This window comes from Polyergus mexicanus, unplaced genomic scaffold (genome assembly GCF_030449975.1).
Source record: "Polyergus mexicanus isolate NDT 795.1 unplaced genomic scaffold, iyPolMexi1.0 SCAF_9, whole genome shotgun sequence".
NCBI lineage: Eukaryota > Metazoa > Arthropoda > Insecta > Hymenoptera > Formicidae > Polyergus > Polyergus mexicanus.
The window spans coordinates 251,546-271,677 of record NW_027223329.1 but is presented as its reverse complement, the minus strand read 5'-3'; the positions used below and the strand labels follow the sequence as shown (position 1 = coordinate 271,677).

Below are 20,132 nucleotides of genomic sequence, written 5' to 3'. Positions count from 1 at the left end.
TTTATGTAACATTTTTCTTTCTAAAAAATAGATTTGCGAGAGTCTGGGATTATAGTCGAAATTTTTGTGAATATAATTTTTTTTTTTTACGATACATTTTCTCTACAACTATTGTACGTTTGCTCCAAAATACAGTTACAGTACTTTTTATCGGTACCGCCGATATATCTATACCGTTAATAAATAATCGTGATCGAACGAGGTGTGCTTATGAAAGGGAGCCGCTTATTTTGATCGCAACTCTCCGCAACTGAAAGGATTAAGCAAGGCAGAGATCCATTAAAAAAATAAAAAAGATGTCTAAATTATTGAAGCTTATATAAAAAAGCGATATACGATATACAACTATACCTACATAAAATTATTACATTTCAAGAATGAAAATGAGTTTAATAAATCTGAACAAGATTTTAAACGCATTGTTCACTCGCAAGGGATATTCTCTCGCGCGTTCAAAGTGGGAAGGATTCCGCGAGAGAAACGTACAACAACTCGCGTTACTAAAGGGAGATTGTCCGTGGCGTGCCGCGGCGAAATTAACCAAATTCTCCTTCTCCGTTGAATCATTTGAGGTTCCCGTCGCTTCCGTTGCGCCTTTTGTTTACTCGCTGGACGCGAAAGCGCAACGAACTCTCCGCGTACAATGCGGATCCGATATATACGTACCACAATCGGGCATAGAACCTGGACACGCAGCGATTTAAGGCTGCTCCGGACAGAGATTCTTGCCGATTTTAGAAATTGGGAGAAACTGATATATTTAATCAGTTGTATATCAGTTGTTAAAATGTCAAAATCTCTTCGACGTATGGATAAAGAGCAAGGATTATTAATTTTTCCATTTCTTCAAAAATGAAATCTTGTATGAAGAGATTTGGATTTTCTTTTCTTTCTTTTTTTTTCCCTCTCCCTTTCTTTGAAACGAAATCTCGTATGAAGAGATCCTTTTCATATGCATTTTTAATTGATTTCCGCGGGTAGAATTTCTTTTTCTCCTCGGTTACAGGATTGATATATGGACCGTTTATTTTGAAAGTGGTGTAAGTCCTTTTTTTTTGAAAAAATGAGATATGACGTAATTTATGCTTAATTTAGTGTAAACTTTTTGTTTATAACTAGTTAGTAGTTTAATATCTTAAAAAATGCCAATGCTTTGTTGAATTTAAAATTGGCCGGTAAAAGAAATTGCGTAACCATTGATTATGAAAGTGGTGTAAGTCCAATTTCCATCACGATGCCAGGCCTATTACATACGAAAAATATAAGGATATGCAGCAGCTATTACCTTATATACCTCCTGTGCATCGTGAATATTTCAAAACACTGCCACATGAAGAGCATAAATAATTAATAATACCAATATCTTGTGTTAAGTTTAACAATATATAAATATAATTAACGTTCGAAATAAAAAATACTAATTCTATTTTATTTCTTGTTATTATTTATAAACAAAATTGGATTAATATGAAATATATTTTAAGTGATATTTGTTATTTCAAAATTGAAATTAAATGATATTTACAATTGACTAATTATGAAAGTGGTGTAAGTCCATTTGCAGCCTGGAAATATATATTATTTTAGTTAAATTCGCCTAAAAGAAATTTATATAATCAAATTACATATTGATAAATTAGTACAAACATTCCCAGACTTCACATAATTAACCTATATTTTTTAATTGTCAGATCTGCTAACATTTAATTTTCTCGAAACAAAAGAAAATGGACTTGCGCCACTTTCAAAATAAACGGTCCATATATTCAGATACGTACGATGCGAAACTTCTGAGACTCGCGATAACATTATATAATAATATCGTGAAAATTGTATCTACTTTTCAATAAGCCTCTAGGTAGGCTTGATTTGAGACAAACATTACGTCGTTCGGAGCGGCCTTTACACTGATTCCCAGCCGGAATGTTTGCCTAGTAACGGAGTTTGGTTTCGTCGATTTGCAGAATGTGTATCGCATCGAGCGTTATCACTGAGTCACGTAATACTCGGCCCATGCTGTCAATGAAAGAACAGGTTGTTAGAGAAAGAGAGAGAGAGAGAGTGAGAGAGGGTATAGGAGTAAAAGAGGAGCGCGAAAAAGAGCGAAGTCAACGATGAGAGGACTGAGAAAGGTAGAGACGAAAGGTAATTCCATTTGTTGCATCCCCTTCTATCCCGCAAATCGGCACGTACGCCGCCACGGCTTCGATCCTCCGACTTCGTTGCTTTTTCCCGCATGAATTTGCTCGAAGCTTGTTAAGTCCTTGCTTTCGGTCCGCGTTATAATGGCACAAATAATGACCCCGAGCGCGAACGCGCGCGCGTTCGTAATCTCCTAATCTAATCGGATAAACGGCTGACTTTCAACATTGATTTTTCGAATTCTCCTCCGACTTTTATAACACACTATACGCACACACATATTTGCGTTGTTTTACAAAATCTATTTCACATGTACGTGTACATATAAAAAAAAAAGAGTATACCCACGAGAGAAACTGTCTCATAAAAAATTGTTTTAAAAATATATAAAAATACTTATCTATCTTTATATGAATAATTATACTATTCAGATTGTTGTGCTTATGTTGATGTTTGAAAATATAAAATAAAACACTTTTTGCGCGCGATTTTTAACCGAAGGATAGCGTGTTATACTTATGTGAAAAACTTAAAATTTACAACACTTTTTATGAATATAATATTGAATATAATGTTGAGGAAGCGGGAAGAAACATTTTACGCTGTATGACTGAATAAATTTGTATCGTGAATCGTTAATACTCGAAAAAAAATAGATTCGTGAAATATGATAATCTTTGTAAAAAAAATTTCTTTATAAAAAAATATATAGATTTAAAATATTTTTCCTATGGGTATTGAACACATATTCACGTTAAACTATAAGCAACTAAAATATTTATAAATAAACGAAAGAATACATATATCGAAAGATCAAAAAAATATATTTCTCAAATCTGATATTTTTTTTGGGGGGCTCTGATTTACCTGCCTCTTTCTATCGCGCACATTTTATCTTGCTTGAAAAGAGCAAAGGTTTCAACAGCAACAGGCATCATATTTACGTCTTATCTCTATTGCAGTTCTTATTGTAAATATTTTACGGCTAGTGCGCGGTCGGCGCACGCTAAATCGAACTGCTGTTTGACGTAAACTGCTACTACTCCAGGTGACCTCTAGATGAGGAGGGACTATATACCCTACCGAGAGAGACTTGTTTGCCGAGCGCTGCCTTAACGAGCTTTATTAACGATAATCGATTCGCGTAGTTACCATATATATAGAGCGTAACGATTGATCGTAATAGGAGGTCGATGTGCCGCTGTTGAATTCTATCGCGACTGCTTTGTCCATAAATCGTTCCCGATGGAAAGTAATAATGGCGCTCTATCGCGTCGCCATTATTTAGTCGCTTATGACGGTTTGCCAATCGCGATATCTCGTATAATCAATGCACATTTTCGATGTCGATCCATTTTACTCTCTTGTAGAATCGAGTCACGGGATAGCCGGTAATTCTCGTTGCGATCATCCGAATCGACGCGTTATAATCCTTTGAGAAAGTTTCTCGATATTTCTAAAATAATTAAGATATTTAGCGTGTTTGTGGAAAATCAACAATGTAAGAAATAGCGAATGATACATCTATCATAATTCGATTATGTATTTTTAGCATGACAACAATACGTATTACATGTGCGTATTTATTTTTAAATTACAGATTCTATTATACAATATAAATCGCAAATATTTTACATATGGTTAGGAAAAGTACACGACGGAAATATTATTTGTTGATTTTATTTAATTAAATTTATCACACAAATGTTGAAAATATACCGACTTTCACATTGTTATTTAGCAACCGTTTATGACGCGAGAGAGGAGAATCTATATCGAAAATTATTTACGCTCTCTTTCGCACTCTCTATCTTATACTCCCTTTAGATGTATCATGGGACGCAACGAGACCCACCAACGAGCGTGACTCGCTGAAGTAGTCCTTATTAAATCTTCCCCCGTCTCCATTAGAGGCAGAAATTACGGATAATCCTTTTTATTACGCACGCTACGCGGATATCCCATGGAAGGAGAGTGCAGAGAAAGGTAGGTTGAAAAAAAGTCGGGATGGGTCGTCGCGGCCACGGTTCCACGCGGCATGGTGGTCCGCGCTTCCCATTCCCGACAACAAAGCGCTTTTAAACAATCTCCATTGTGCCCGTAATCCCGAGCCATGCGTGAAATCAACACGTTTTTCCACTTAATTGACAAACACACGCCTCTACGTCCGTGTATTCCCGACGAGCGTCCATCAAATATGACTTTATAACGATCACGTATCTCGAGAATACGCGTGTAACGAATAATATGACCATGTTACTTTTCCATAAACGTATCGTTCCGTAGCCACACGATCATAGTTTGGAGTACAAGTGAATCCCCTGGATTTTGATCAGCTTGAGACATCATGCGTTGCGCGTAACGTTGTAAGAAATTATTAAAAACTAAAAAGTTTCTATTCTAGAAAATTTGCAATATCTGCAATATAGAAGATATGCTATTTTCAATATTTATTCTTCGAAATTTGTTTTTTCATCATTAAATCGAACTTTTTAAAAAACATCTGTAAAATTGTACTTGTTTTTAAAGTTTGTTCTGTGATAGGTTAAGATAAACTTCGCAAATTGCTTTGTAACCTCAATACACGTGATATACATATTGCAAATCGATTTTAAAAGTTTTCACAATCATAGAAACTCATCATGCATATTATAGAAAGTAAGAAAAAATTAAATCTCTTAATTTCTTTATATATTTTAATTTATCCTTTTAATTTTTATATTATATAAATTGAAAATCCTCTTCTCTTTCTACAATTTAGCTATATGCGCATTCGCATATACAATATATGTAGTGGAAGATATACGTGTGTTCAGTTTCTGTCAAAATATACGAAATTCTTATTAGAAGGAGAAGAAGATAGAAACCAAGGACGCGCATAAATCTCGAGGACCGCTTAATTTTGAACACTTGAGGATTTATTAAAATAAATGTAAAATATATAACGTTACATACGTATACTATAGTTATATCGACAAAAAAAGATTCCAATTAAAAAAATAGATATTTTTGTATCTTTGAAACTATGAAATAAAAGTTGAGAAAAGGCGATGCGGGCAGACAATAAATTATCTTAAAATAAAACAAATTTTCTTTCAATAATTTTCACTTAAAATGTTTAGGGAAAAAAATTAATAAGCAGATGGGAGGAAAATGTTTTTATAAAATATACTTATAAAATTTATATCGTGGAAGACATTTAAAAAAATCATAAATTCATACAAACACACACACACACACACACACACACAATTCGTATTAAAAATATACAAATCGCCAAGAGTTAATGAAGGATAAAATTTTAAGGGATTATTCGGTACGAATGAAAAAAAACAACATTCATTTGTTGATATATCCTTATTCTACGTGTATATATATATATATATACAATAATTTATTTCGCTATTAATCGTTTCTACATTTACAAATCGTTTTTACTCGAGCGAATATAGAATACAGATGGATGCGCAAATGTACGAATGTAACGAGCAGCCTCTTTTTTTTTTTTTAAGGAGCGCGATATTTTGAATAATTAAATTGGTACAATTAGAAATCGCGTTTAGTAACATTATGCGAAAATTTGAACGATGATGAAATTTCAGATTTTACACATTTTATATCGAGACTTTATTAAGGAGGGAAACCAGTGCAAAAAGATTACTTTTAAGGTTTTTTTTTTTTTTTTTTTTTTTAATCGCGTAATTAACATCGCAAAGTACGTAATTTGAACTATCTTTTGTGAAATTTTTGTTGAAAGATATTAATATTTATAACTACAATAGCCAATAGCGTGAGCCGCCCAAAAAAGACGGGCGCGCGCGTAGCGGGCCAACGAAAACTCCAAAATCTTAAAATCTAAAACGATAGTTTCACTTGCATGTATAGATTTAAAAAAAAAACGATTTGTTACAAAATGGCAGACTTTTGTAAAAAAAAATTCCTAAATCGGTGAAACATTGACCTCTGGTTTTTAACGTTAAAAAAAAAACCGAATTATTCAATCGAAAATTCCATACATGCAACTGAAGCTATTGTCTTATATTTTAAGATTTTTTTTTCTTTTTTTAAGCTTTCGTTGCCCCGCTACGCGTGCGCCCGTTTTCTTTTTTAAGGCGGCTCACACTATTGGCTATTGTAGCTATATAACATCAATATTTTTTTAACGAAAATTTTACAAAAGGTAGTTCAAATTATATACTTTGTGATGTTAATAACGCGATTTGGAAAAAAAAAAAATTATCTACCAGAAAAAAAAATCCTTAAGAATAGTCTTTTTTTAGCCGTTACACTGATTTCTCCCCTTAATTGGATATTTTCTATATAAAAGGAATCAAGTGCATTCGTGTTTACATTTTGATAATATAGATTATAGATCTAAAATATAACTTTTTGGAGAATTATTTTCGAGAACAGAATATACGATGTAGGGCTTCGTGTCGTAAGAATAATTTACGGCGTAATAATGTGAATCTTAATCTACCTCTCAAACCGAGATGGTTGGGCTTGCTTAAAAAATTTAGTGTTGTTAATAAATTATTTATATATTAACCTACACATAAATATATATTTACATTTTTACATGAAAAAGAAACAAATGATTAAATACGCATGTTACATTTGTTGTCTGTTGCTAGATTATTATAAAAGATGTATAATATAATAATTCTTTTTACATAAATATTTTCGAAATGTAAGAGTTTTTTTTTTAATACCTCAAATCTGGCACTTTATTCCTTTTGTATAAAATACTCCAATTAAACGTTACGATATAAAAAGGTAATACTTTGGCATTCATATACACACAAGATAGGTTACATAAAATATTACAAGATGTTTTCTCCGAAACTATTAAAGGTGGCGAGGATATTTTTTTTGCAGTTTTTATGGTTTGTTGGGACCTTTCAAATGACAGACAGGATAACTGCCGCCAATCTCTTAAAAAAAAAAATAAAAAATAAAAAAAAAGTAGTACTTCATTTTTTTAAAAAGGGATGGCATGTTAATTTCTGCCTTTTTTAATAGATCTTTTTTTAATATGACAACATTTACTAAAAACGTTTTTTTTTCCATATTTTGTGCATAATTAAAGAATTATAAAATATTTTTTATAACTCTTTAACTACGCAAAATATAAAGAAAATATTTTAAGTAAATATTGTGTTATATTAAAAAAGATCTATTGAAAAATGCAGAAATTTACATATTATTCCATTTAAAAAATAAGGTATTGCTTTTTTTAGGCCTTTTTTAAGAGATTAGCGACGGTCTGTCATTTAAAAGCCCCAACAAACCATAAAAACTGCGAAAAGAATATCCTCGCTACCTTTAATAGTTTCCGAGAAAACATCTTGTAACGCTTTATATGATATACCCTATATATATTGCAAAGTTAATTTTATATTGTTCATTTTATACAACTAAATCTAAATCTTGGTGTTTCGTGCTCGCGCCCGCGCCTAATCGTTTAGAGATCGTCTAATTAGTTAATTACATATTTTCGGAGTAACGCGGTTGACAATAATCAACTGACAAGCCATCGCGTGTCATAAAATAGCCGTAGATTACGAGTAACTATAACTGTTAACTGCCCGGACAGCTCGTAAATTTCTCGAGACCAAGCGACTCCTGCGACGAAAACCAATATCAGCAAGCGAAGCTTTTATCTCTCGATAAAAGAAGACGGTATTTACGAAATGAGGAACTCTAACGCGTTGTCTATACGATGTCTCCCTATATTTGCGTCACGTCTATCGTTCGCGGCGAATTGGACAGAGGATCGCAGCGATTACATCCGATCGATTGCGTCGCGATTCAAAAGTATCCGCGCGATCGTATCATTTTTTAATCTTAATAGCATTGTTTTGTTGGATAAGACAATATCGAAAAATCATAAAGAGCAACTTTTCAGAGTGGAAAAGATTCTCGCGGATTATTTTTCGAGACAGATTCTCGTAAGTACAATATTACATTACGCCTTTGCTCATCTAACAGAATCGAAACGAGCTTCACATATTTCTAAAGATATAATAGAAAGAAATAATATTTCGCTTTATACATATGCGCGAATTGGACCTGATTAAGTCACAGCTATAACGAGGAATTATATCTCTTCTCGTTAGAATAGCGAAAGTGTTTTTCGTTTCTCTCCCTTTCTCTTGCGAAGGATATTAGATAAGCGAAGGCGCAATGCAATGTGTATACAGGCGTAAATAAAATGTGTCCGTGGAGCGCGGCGGACACGTCGAAGGAACGTGAATCTTGGAAACGGAAACGTTTGTAAGAGGTTTCGTGAACTTTGTTCGGTTATTCGGTCCGATGTAACGAACCGATCGAAACGACGGTCGGTGTTCAGGTGGCGGTGCCGTACGAAGGCCTCTGAACTCCCGTGGTCGCGATCGACATCGTGTACCCGGCGTAGAGCGGTCTCGGCACGAGAAGCGAGGACCTTTTCGCGATCGACTCGTCGGACAATCTCGAGGTAATTTCCTCGTCACCGACACTGGTATTAACACCCACGCCACCGACGTCGCCGCTACTCTCATTGTTGTCGTCGGGCGCGATAATGTTCTCGATGGTGAACGGTTTCTTCAGCCTCTTCTCCGTGTTCGCCGTAGTCAGGACGACCGTGGTAGCGACCGGATCCTCGCGAGCGGAGGGTAACTGGGTACGTTCGACCTCCACCACCAGGCTCGATATGGGCGACAGGTGACGATAGGACGACTTGGACGCGTGCGAATTCGGCGAGATCGGCGAGGTCGGTGGTGACGAGGCGGCGGTGGGCACGGCAACGCTCCGATAGAGATTCATTCTGGACGACGAGGACGAGGACGAGGGCGACGAAAGCGGCTCCTCCTCGGCGAGCTTGTCGCGATTGTAGCCGGTAATCTCGTAAGTATTCTCACCCGCAAAGACCGTCTCGTTGTCCCTGCCGGTCGCGGCGACGATCACCGGTCCGTTTTCCAGCGCACGGTCGCCCCGGCGCTCGTCCCGGATCTCCCGCGTCACCGGATGTATGGTTTGCGATCTGTTGACGGTAGTCTGTTGAAGGTACGGCAGCTGCGACACCGCGTACGACGGCGAGACCGTCGGGAAACCGGGAAAGTTCCAGGAAGCGGCAGAGTGCAACAACGCGGCCGCCTCGTACGTTCTAAGGATGTCGTTGCCGCCGTCGGCGCCGCCCGTCGTCAGTCTCTGCCTGATCTCGGGTGACAGCAAGTAGTAGCCAGCGGTGACGGCTTCCGGTGCGGCCGGTCCGGCCGGCAGACCGGACGTACCGTCGAATCGGCCGAAGCTGGCCGCGCCGGCGAAATCGCCGTGATTCGCGACCATCATCCGCCTCTCCTGCATCTCCCAACGGAGAAGATCGTCCCGCAGACGATGGAGATTCGCCAGGCTGAGACCGTTGCCGGGGCAAGTCGCGCCGGTCGACGCGGCGACCGGTTCCGCGTGGGGTTGCGGCTGCGGCTGCGGCTGCGGCTGCGGCTGCGGCTGCGGCGGCGGCGGTGGCGGCAACGGCGGCGGCATCGCCGAGGCGAGGGCCTGCAACTCGGACTTGAGCAGCTCTTTATCCGGCTTGTGCAGCTTGAACCGTTTCCGTCGGCGAAGGAGCGAACCGTTCTCGAACATGGACAATGCGGCGGGATGCAGCGCCCAGTAGGCCCCCTTTCCCGGCCGATGCGGACCGCGCGGCACCTGAAATCCGGTCATTCGATTTATCACGGCGTATCACGGCCGGACTCGCGGTGTGAAATTCCGTCTGGGAGAAGAAAACGTCAGCGTCGTTTCGTCAAAGGTATATTATATTATTGTATTTTTTAATCAAAATATTCTCTTCAAACTCTTCAAAAATGAATATGCGTACCGTTACAGAAAAATGCAGCTTCACGCTCGTTAATTTGACAATTCCAGACTGAAATTCCATATTTCTATGCTTTCGCGTGAAAGAAATTAATGCAGAAATAATTCTCTTGAAATTTTCCTACAATAGATTGTATCCGAGACTATATGCGTCTCGAATAAGATACTTAAAATCAAGCGATTAATAACACGTATACTGATATTCGCGCATTTCGCGAAAATTTAGTTTTCAATCACTTACGAACAGCCGAATGGCAAGCTCAATCAGTACGCGATGGCGAATAATGTGATAGTAAACAAATTACACGGATTTCGCATTGAATCATTATCAATTTTCAATCAAAGATTTATTTGTGACAAGTTTTTTTTTTTTGCAAATCTTACTTTAAGCTTTTCATGAGAAATTAGAATCATGCCAAGAGATTCAAGATTCGATGTAAATTTGAAATTGCATTAGTTCAGATCCTCACTTTGATAAACGAAGCATCACAAACGCCTTTACTTCCATAAGTAAGCATATTTCGCATGTAGAACATATGTACGTATTTACATCTGTGTCATATTCATGGATCATAACTTAAAACCATATCTGACAGTTTGACAGCTGTGTTTGCACGAAAGATTAAATATAAGATAAGAAAAGAGAGGGGGAAAACAGAGATTATACGATATTCACTTACTATAAGACATTATATAATATTGAACAATAAAAAAAGTTTTTCACTCCTTGTCAATAACTATCGACGTACAAATATCAAATACGATGAAAAACGAACGGAGTATCTGCACACATATTTACATTTAATAATCATAATTCACGTATAATAACAATTGTCTATAATTGACGCAGCACAATAGGACCGGAAACCTCAATCTCGTATTGATTGAAAAGTTTAGAATCAGAATCGAAAGTTCAAAAATCCACACGCTTTGATGAATAATGCGCTTATGGAAGTCGCGCCTTAATTGATATCTTTGATGAGCGATCGAGGATGCCAGTGGAAACAATGTCTGGGGCAATTACGCGATTCTCGTAAAACACGACGGCTCATATTACATACTCAGGTGAGTAGCTCATAGTAGTGTTTTTCCCCTTCATCCCTACGGAAAGGCGCCTAGTATCGCCTCGCGTCCACCGCTATAGCCGATATAAGGCGCAGGCCTTAGCGGCGATTGATGAGCTGTAGAGAGCCGGGGGTTCATTACTTTGCCAAGAACGAACAGGTTTTACATTTAATAACGCGAAACGATTATCTGCCGATCGGCCGAGTTAATTCGATCGGAAAGGCATAACCTGTTGCCCGGACAGATCTCGCGCTCGCAGAGGGAAATATATTGCCGTCGCTATTATTAGTATCACGCCTCGACAAGAGGTCGAGGGACGAGAGATGGGCGTTCGCATCCTTTGCGTCACTTTTCTTTCTACGGTTAACTATGGCAAACCTCGATCTCGAATCGCGTTTACGCGCGAGGCTGTGAAAGAAATACAATGCATTCGAATGTTGAAGCAATTCTAATTTTATTAAATATCGTGGCATCGCGATGGAAAATTTATTGCCTTTATCGAAAGTGGCATCTCACGGTACTCTTAAAAAACGCAAAGAAAAATTGCGCATAAGATACTTGAATTGTTTAAATATTACTCCTTTTAGTCTGTATATTATGCTCGACAACGTATAGTTGTGTTCACGTTTTCAGATTATCTTTATCGAAATTTTTTTATACGCAACATAATACTCTGTTTTATGAAATCATATTTTTTTATAAATAAAATATTTTAAAATAATAGTGATTGATTACTTTATAAGATAATTAAATGATATAATGTCACATTATGGCTACTAAAAAAAAAACCAAATCTCTACCGGAATATGTATTCTATCTTGAAAATCGTATATTTTTAATTTATTGCTTAAAGAGGCCGGTAAGATGATAGAAACGGATTCGAAATTTATATAATTTTATCGTTCCAATATATGGTAATATTCTACTGATATTAAAATGGAATTTTATTCTCTATTATAGATAAATGAAATGAATTACTTTTTATTTATGAATTAATCGATCAATTTGTAACGGATTTCTATTTAAAAGATTTGATTTAATATTTTTTATTATATTTTCGACATTCAAATTTAACTTAAATAACTCAACTGTAAGTAAAGTCGATTTGATATTAAGTAAAAAAATATGATCTTATCATATAGTTCGTGCAGAAAAATACTTGTAAAAAAATTATCAGATTATTGTAAAATCATTAAAAAATTAACTTCAAACCAAAACCAAAGGTTAAAGAAACAAATATTGTAGATAAATTTACCGCAACTATTATAATATGTTGTATGTGCATTTGTGCGAATAATTTCATTAGTCAATTCACGATCGATGCCTCTCTCTTCCGGAATAAAATTTCTCGAAAATTTCTCGCAGAGACATTATTACTTTCCGTTTATGGTTTTACGCTTTCTAGCGACGATAATTATTATTCGTTACAAACAGGGGCATGTACAGGGTAAAATTTGTCCAATTTAAGAAAACAAAGATATTTTGATAATCCTTTGATAAAAAGTATTCCGTCTTTTTTCGTTTTAAGATTGTTTGATGTTCAAATTGATTAATTTAAGATTCAAGCGTGAATAATATCGAGAAAATATATGTATGTACATATCTAATTATATAGCATAGAGGCATAGATTATCTTGAGAAAGGAAAACATGGTTTTTTTTTTCTGTATCTATTTACATGAATTATTATCTTGAGAAAAGAAAACATTGTTTTTTCTCTGCGATACGATCTTTCAATAAATTAATAATAAAATATAAAAAAATTAATTGTAATTATGAAATTTATAATTTGTATAAGTTTGTATAATCCAAAGTATTGCTTCAAATTATTAAAAGTAAAAGTCTGCTGTGATACTTGTTTTTAAATATTCCAACAAAGCAGTTTCTATCTTCATTCTAAACTTTTGCATACATAAAAATAAAAGCTAATCTTTAATAAATAAATTTCAGAATTCGAATTATTTGGATTTTCATACAGCTCTAATTACATTCTAATATGTGAGGTGTTAAATCAATTTTACATTAAAAATAATATATCTTTTTTTGAACTCGAAACAAATATTATATAAAATAACAAGACCTTTTTGTAAAACATAATAATCTTATAGTTAATTAATATTGAATTAGAAATTATCTCTATAATTGCCTGTAATTCAAGCAATATTTTAAGAAATTTTAAATCTGTATTCTAAATTCTCAACAGTTAATTATATATTCAATAATATTCAGTTTTTTATAATTCATTATTATATATTATATATGGTATATATTCCTCTGTAATGAAAATATTCTAATCAGTGAATATGTCGGCAAAACTAATATATTAATTATGGAATACATTATTCATTATGTTATAATGAGATAGTAAGTACAATGTAAAGATTTGAAATGTTATTGTCATAATTATTCTACGAATAATTATTACTCTTGATATTTGATTATTTTTCCATACGATCTTTACATGAAATTTTGTAGAAGCTTCATAAAATAATCCATAAAAATTTGGTACTAATTTAAACTGCATTTAAGGATTCAAGATATATGTTTTATGCAGAATTGCAAAAATCGAAATGTTCTCTGATAAAATACTATGTAAAAATAATTGCATTTCTGAGATTGGACAAGTTTTGCATTATGACGCGACATGGAATGTTTTACTTTATTAGGAGGTCTCCTTTCCAGAATCGGATGACAGGCGACGAAAGAGCCAGCATTCTTTCGTATAATTTTGAGGAACCGCGTGTAAAACGCGCCATGACGTTGATCGCGCGCGGTCGCATGCGTTGGCAGGTGCGAAACAGATGGCCCGATAATACAACAACCAGACACCTTGCGCGTTGCGTCGTCGCTCCCGGACGAACCCGGACATTAATGTTGAAAAGGCACATCGCGCGTCAGTCGTAAAAGGTAAGATCCGTTCTCTGTGCTCCATTCGCCACGCTATTCGCGATATCTTGACACTTCGATGCGATCGCGATTCAAGATATTAATTTGACAGTAATAAATTGATTTTTGTGATTTGTGATTTTTCATTTTAAAATTACATTAATTCTCGTTCATCGAGATGACGATCATTGGCTTTGCTTTTCTTCGTCTCAAAATACGTTTTCTAAATTCGCTTTTGCAAAAATCAAATCAGTAAGATTAATTTAGAGACCGTGCTTAATAAAAAAACAATATTTTACAGCAATCTGGTATTATCGAATCGACGAGTATTATCGGGGAAACTTAATCTCCGGACCAACGTCGATCGGAATCCAGTACAGATGATTACGGAGGGACTAACCTTGATGAAGCAATCGTTGAAGGACAAATTGTGCCTCAGAGAGTTCTGCCACCGTCGCGTGTCCTTTCTGTAGTACGGGAAGCGGTCAGCGATGAATTTGTAAATCTCGGCAAGTGGTAGCATCTTGTCCCTTGACGACCATATCGCCATCGCCGTCAACGATATGTAGGAGTACGGCGGTTTCTGATCACCATAGGTATCGCGCGAGGGTCGCGGCATCATCGACGTGCGCCGAGATCGACGCGATACCGAGGAGTTGAATTAATGTCTCTAATGTCACCCGCCTATCTGGAACCAACGACGCCGTTACACGTTGCTCGACACTTTTCGAGATATTCGCCGATACTCGCGCGCCAGCATCCTCCAGATTGTGAACCGGCGGCGGGAGCACCGGAATAGGAGCTGTTTTCCGGAAACGAGGATCTCCATCGGACCCAACCACGGGGTCCCGCGGTCGGCCGAGGCCCGAGCCCGCGCTCTTGTCGCGCACGTATCACAGTATATCACAACAATCCGGACGACGACGAGATTTAGACTCGAACACTGTTCCGATCCCGATAAATCCTCGTTACGTTATTCCGCAATTCGGGGAAGAGACCCCCCGGGAGCGCACGCTCAGGCACGCCGAGTACCCGCGATCGCGTCTCCGCGGATACTGCGGCCGATCTATACCCACACCCCCGCAACGGGCTTCCCCTACCCGCGTCCTCACGGCATCGCTGTGTCCCGGATTGGAGGCAGTCGCGGATCGCGCTCTCAGCCGGTTCTCGCTCCCGCTTCGTGCGAACACCTCCATCCAATGGCGCAGTGGATCTCCCACCTTCCCGAAGGAGATTTCCGCGACGCGAATAGGGCGTCGTCTATCCATTCGAACGGATGTCGAGGGCGGGTTTCTCTCTCGAACACCGCTGCTTTAGACCACCTCCTCGAACGAACGGGAACAGCCAATTTGTCGACCAATCCGATCGGGTATCATGATCGACCTAGCGCGCGCGTTCACCGATACCGAAGTATGCACTGCCGAAGTACAAGTACAGCACCGGGTAGGACTGGGTAGGACGAAGAAAGAAGAGACCCTGTCTTCCGCGCGTCGCGGATCGATCCGCCAGCGTACTTTCGTTCCGAGGATTGAAAGCGATGTAATTTCGCGTTAAGTCTCGTTTCTCTCATATCGAAACGGTGGCGTCTGGACCTGTTTGGAGAGCTAGAGTAAAATTCTCTTCTCATTTCGTTTGTACGAGATTAATTGTCATTATTTAATTTTTATTTTATAGTATTCCAAAATTCACATAAATATTCCTTTATTTATCCATCTTATTATTTATTTATTTTTTAACTTGTTTGTTAATCTTTTTTGAAGAATGACAATTTTTTAACTTTACAAAAATATATGTATATATATTTTATTTTTTTAACAGAATATATATTATGTATATATTAATTTCGTAAGAATTTGTCTGTTTTAATTCCTTAACGATAATATCGCTGCCATTAGTTTTATAGATAAAAGATATAACAATGATAACGCCATTGCTACTTAAAATAAAAAATGAACGTACCTTTTTCGAAATAATTTTAGATTTACTGAGCAAGATTTAATTTCCGATAATAAAGCTAAACGAAAAAAAAAGACTATTGTGAACATTATCGCAATGGTTCCAACAATCAAATCTAGCTGGTAAATTGGCATCGTTTTCAACCCTATCTCGATCAATCGCGCGAGTATTGGCACAACCGTTTTTAATATTATTAGCGATTTTGCATTGTTTGTCGAGATCATAGGATCAATCTTTTTTTCTAGTTAATATGATCAAACATAATCTTGATCGACGATCGGCGACGAACCTAAAGGTAACAGAAAGAAATGGGTGGGAGAAGATAAACACCAATCGAAGCAAAGCGTCTTCCTCGCCCGTAGTTTGTTGGCAAGAGGCGTGTCGCTACGCCTCGTGCCTCACCGACAAAATGGCAATTCTCGTTGTTCATATAATGTATATTATGCTTCACATGCATGTGAACAAGTCGGCCAGAGGCATTTTCGAAAGATACATATTACATTTAGATTAGGCACAAAAAGATTCATAATAATGACAATAAATAACTCGTAATATACATGTATAATTGGGGTAGCTAGCATTTAACACTTGTCATAATGTTCAAGTGTCTCAAATGGTAAGTATCTTATTAAATAAGATAAGTACATATTTATTCTCTTTCTGTATCAAACAAATTTATAAGAGAGCATATTATTTTCTGCAATAAATTTAAAATTAAATAAAAGTAAAATTTTCTTTAGTCGGCCTTAATATTGACAGAGTTTTGAGAAATTTATAGGGATATGTAATATCAGAAATTGAAAGATATGGTAAATAATATAATTTCTTTTGCTAAGGAAAAATCTACTTCACATTGTTTAAATCTGTTATAATTAAAATATTGCAAATTTTGGGAAGAATATGTCTCATATATATACTTTATTATTTTTTTAAATTTATAATTCTGTTTCTCTCTGTTTATGTTGTATGAGAGAACTCTATTAACTCTATAATTTATTGATATCCGCGTGCGATGTTAATGTAATTTTTACCTTATTTCTCATCCCATCACTACGAGATGAAAACAGGACATTTTTTGTATATTATTGCGAACTACCCATGTGCTATACTAAAACTAAAGCAAGATGTTCAATTTTTTTTAAATACCATTGATAAGAATTAATCTTGCTTAAAAAACGGTGAAGATAATCTATGCAAAAATACGCAGAATCGATCTCAAGACTGTACAGTTCAGTCAATAATAATGGAAATGAATGGTAATAAGAGAAAGTAGGCAGATAAAAGTCAACCCCTTTTTATTAGAATCTTTGATGGATCGAACGAAAGAGAACATCTAATGGCAGCAAACAGTCAACGACGAGTGTGTTAATTGATGAATTCCTTTAAGATGGCTTCTCTTCATGTGCATTATAATATCTATAGTTGATAATATAAATAATATTTATAGTTGAAACTTCTGAATCTTTATGAAAAACTTCAATAATATAATATATCCAAAAAATACACAATTTTTCAAAGAAAGAAAGTGGATTGCAGTTCTTCTTGTAATCCATTCACCATCCATCAGATTACTTGTAATATAATTAAATTTTTCAAGTTGTAGAATAAGTTCTACAGGCGGAAGAATCAATCGGAGCATGTTCTTGAGGATGTTAGGATAGTATACATAAAGTGTACATAAAACTCGAAAGATGTTTTGTAAAAAATCTATAGTCGTGTATTTTTTTAACGAAAAAGTAAATGACGAAAGTACGTCGGTTATATAATCATGCATCGAGCCGCGACGGTTTAAGACCTAAACGTTCGATTATGTATTCCGGCATGCAGTATGTAGGATTGATTGGTTTTAACGAAAAATTCTTGTCCAACAACGACAACGCGGTAAGGCCGAATAAAGTATGAAAAGGGTCGACCATATCTCCAGGTCGATCGCTGAAACCGCCGGTTTCGATATCCTGACAAGTTAAAACGTAATTGATCTGTAATGAAAAATGGGAAAAAATAGTTGTATTAGCTAATTAAATCGATATCTGTTTATAATTGCTTGTTTTACATCGTTGATTGGTTAATACAGAGGCATCAAAATGATGAATGAATCATAAAGAGAGAATGTCTAATCTAAACGATATCAATTGATCGACAATTATTTGTAATTCATTAAAACATCATTCAAAGATATTTACCAAGGCTTTTTTATCTATCCAATGAAGGCGGCCTAGGATTGTCAGTGCTGATAATACCCACCAAGAGTAGCATACGTCTGGTAACTTTTCGGGTCTACCATTTAAACCACCGGAAGGTAATTGTCTCTCACATAACCACCATCCTAAACGATCAGCATCTATCAGATGCAAATGTCCTGGGAAATATTTTGATAAGTCAGATCGACATTTTCTATATAATAGTCATATGTTATATGTATATACCTGTTATCGAAAGTAGCCCTACGCAACAATAGATTAAACCCGCGTGACTCTCGGATCCTGGCTTTGAACCAAATCCTCCATCAAAATTCATACACTTTAATACAAATTGCACTGCTTTCTCGATGTCTATTGTATCTAAGCGATTCTGAAATATGTTAGTGACAATATAAAAAATTTCTTTAATCTTTTTCTCCATTTTTTTCTGATTTTTAAACCAAATCTTAAAGAATTTACTTTTTCTAAGATGTACTTAATGATGTTGATGATCTGACAATTGTCCTTAAATCCACTAATACCTAAAGATTTTTCAAGAAAGTGATGTTTCCAGGAAATATTTATTCTATCTCAAGAATTGATTTTCATTCGAATGATTGGATACTCCGATTTCAACACACTTGTTCTTGTAGGCGCCCAAAATAAATCATATACTATTTATGATAGTCACTATGATATTTACCAAAAGTGACAAAGTGGCGACAGCACAGAACGAAAATCTGACATCCACTTCGCCCCATTGATCACCGGCAAAACTTCCATCTGCCTGTTGCCTCTCTTTGATGTAATTTACAATTTTATCAATGTCTATTACATGCAATGCATTGTACATACACAGTATCTGAACGGCACTAAGCGTATAAAGTAAATGTGGATCGTGTTGTATACTGGCACTGATACCACCGCTGTCACTTTGACACTGTCCAATAAATTCTAACACCTCCTCTTTATTGGTTTGTTCTAACTTTCCCATTAAATCTAGAGCAGTAAGACCCCAATATATTCCAGACATCCTCATATGCTCGGTCTGAGAATAATTCTAAAAAAAATGAGAATATGTTAATCTTGAATGAATGTTATAAATGTACAAAATATATTAAATTTAGATGAAACCTTTACAATCTATACATTCAAAATATTAAATATATCTTTACAGAGTTTTTTTATCAATAAAAAAATCTATATAGCTGGTTCTTATATATATGGATAACAAAAAAGTTCAAAAAGATTCTTACATATTCATCTTTGTTGGTCCCATATGAAATGAGATAGTTTGCATGCTTCTCCATTAATAATTCTGGAATATTGCTTGGTAGTTCAATATCATGCTTCAATGTTGCCTGTATAAAAAAAGGGTATAGCATTAGGATATGCATTATTAAAATCTTGATTAGTGCACAAAAAAAGCGATTGATATTATTTTTTAAATACATTCTATTTTATGTGTGTCAAACTTTTCTTTAAAATAACTAAATTATTAAAAAGATTAGATTTACCATTCTGTAATTGTAGCGCAATAATTATATAAATTACGCTAATATAGTTCTTTTTAGCTGCTCATCGTCGCAAATCTGAAATTAAATTCTGAATTTAATTGGCAAGTTTAAAGTTGGACAATCGATCGAAGAAACACGTATTCCATAATAATCGAAGGATACAAACCGCTCAATAAAAACATCATACATTTTTTAAAATAATAATGTATTCGATGAGATAGAACGAATTCTGATATTTCACCAATATGATTTAGCAATATAATTTACGATTGGTGATAGATATCAAGCGTAATTACAGTAAATACATAATAAATGCTACTCTGTAACACTCATAGATAATAATATTCAGCCAATGCACAAGTCACGTACGCGCACGTTGCATGACGTATGACGTATGGGCCAGTATGGGCGGCTCTTTTTCGTAAATAGAAATATATATAACTAGCTAGAGAGTATATTCACAGACATTCCATCCGTGAGATACAGTAACATTTAATCGACCAATCAGGATAATCAGGACAAAAGGAGTA

At 35.8% G+C, this 20,132-nt stretch overlaps 2 protein-coding genes and 1 long non-coding RNA gene across 5 annotated transcripts in view; 1 reads left to right on the top strand and 2 right to left on the bottom strand.

The window, feature by feature from the left end:
- The window catches only part of LOC138936588 (uncharacterized), a 38,486-nt gene extending 22,854 nt beyond the window's left edge, over positions 1 to 15,632 (top strand). Inside the window, exons 2-6 of one of the 2 annotated variants that reach the window (XR_011447390.1) lie at positions 8,757 to 9,030; positions 9,190 to 9,934; positions 10,850 to 11,064; positions 13,730 to 13,970; positions 14,251 to 15,632. This is a non-coding gene — a long non-coding RNA (uncharacterized lncRNA). Of the gene's footprint in view, positions 1 to 8,756; positions 9,935 to 10,849; positions 11,065 to 13,729; positions 13,971 to 14,250 lie in introns of both variants that reach the window. The other variant, XR_011447389.1, reaches the window with a different exon arrangement.
- LOC138936585 (uncharacterized) lies at positions 7,306 to 15,077 on the bottom strand. Its single transcript, XM_070302116.1, has 2 exons — positions 14,350 to 15,077; positions 7,306 to 9,834 (listed from the first exon to the last, which is right to left on the bottom strand). The coding sequence occupies exons 1-2, from the start codon at positions 14,569 to 14,571 to the stop codon at positions 8,491 to 8,493; spliced, it is 1,566 nt and encodes a 521-aa protein (XP_070158217.1). The 5' UTR covers positions 14,572 to 15,077; the 3' UTR covers positions 7,306 to 8,490.
- A 1,581-nt stretch (positions 15,633 to 17,213) lies between the features above and the next one.
- On the bottom strand, positions 17,214 to 19,973 carry Betaggt-ii (geranylgeranyl transferase type-2 subunit beta). Of its 2 annotated transcripts, none has more exons than XM_070301151.1 (7): positions 19,769 to 19,973; positions 19,603 to 19,690; positions 19,342 to 19,446; positions 18,789 to 19,145; positions 18,332 to 18,476; positions 18,089 to 18,264; positions 17,214 to 17,884 (listed from the first exon to the last, which is right to left on the bottom strand). In XM_070301151.1, the coding sequence occupies exons 2-7, from the start codon at positions 19,603 to 19,605 to the stop codon at positions 17,672 to 17,674; spliced, it is 999 nt and encodes a 332-aa protein (XP_070157252.1). In that variant the 5' UTR covers positions 19,606 to 19,690; positions 19,769 to 19,973; the 3' UTR covers positions 17,214 to 17,671. The 2 variants fall into 2 exon arrangements, with proteins under 2 accessions (XP_070157252.1, XP_070157251.1); XM_070301150.1 differs by having other exon boundaries at positions 19,603 to 19,677.
- Between the last annotated feature and the right edge of the window lie 159 nt (positions 19,974 to 20,132).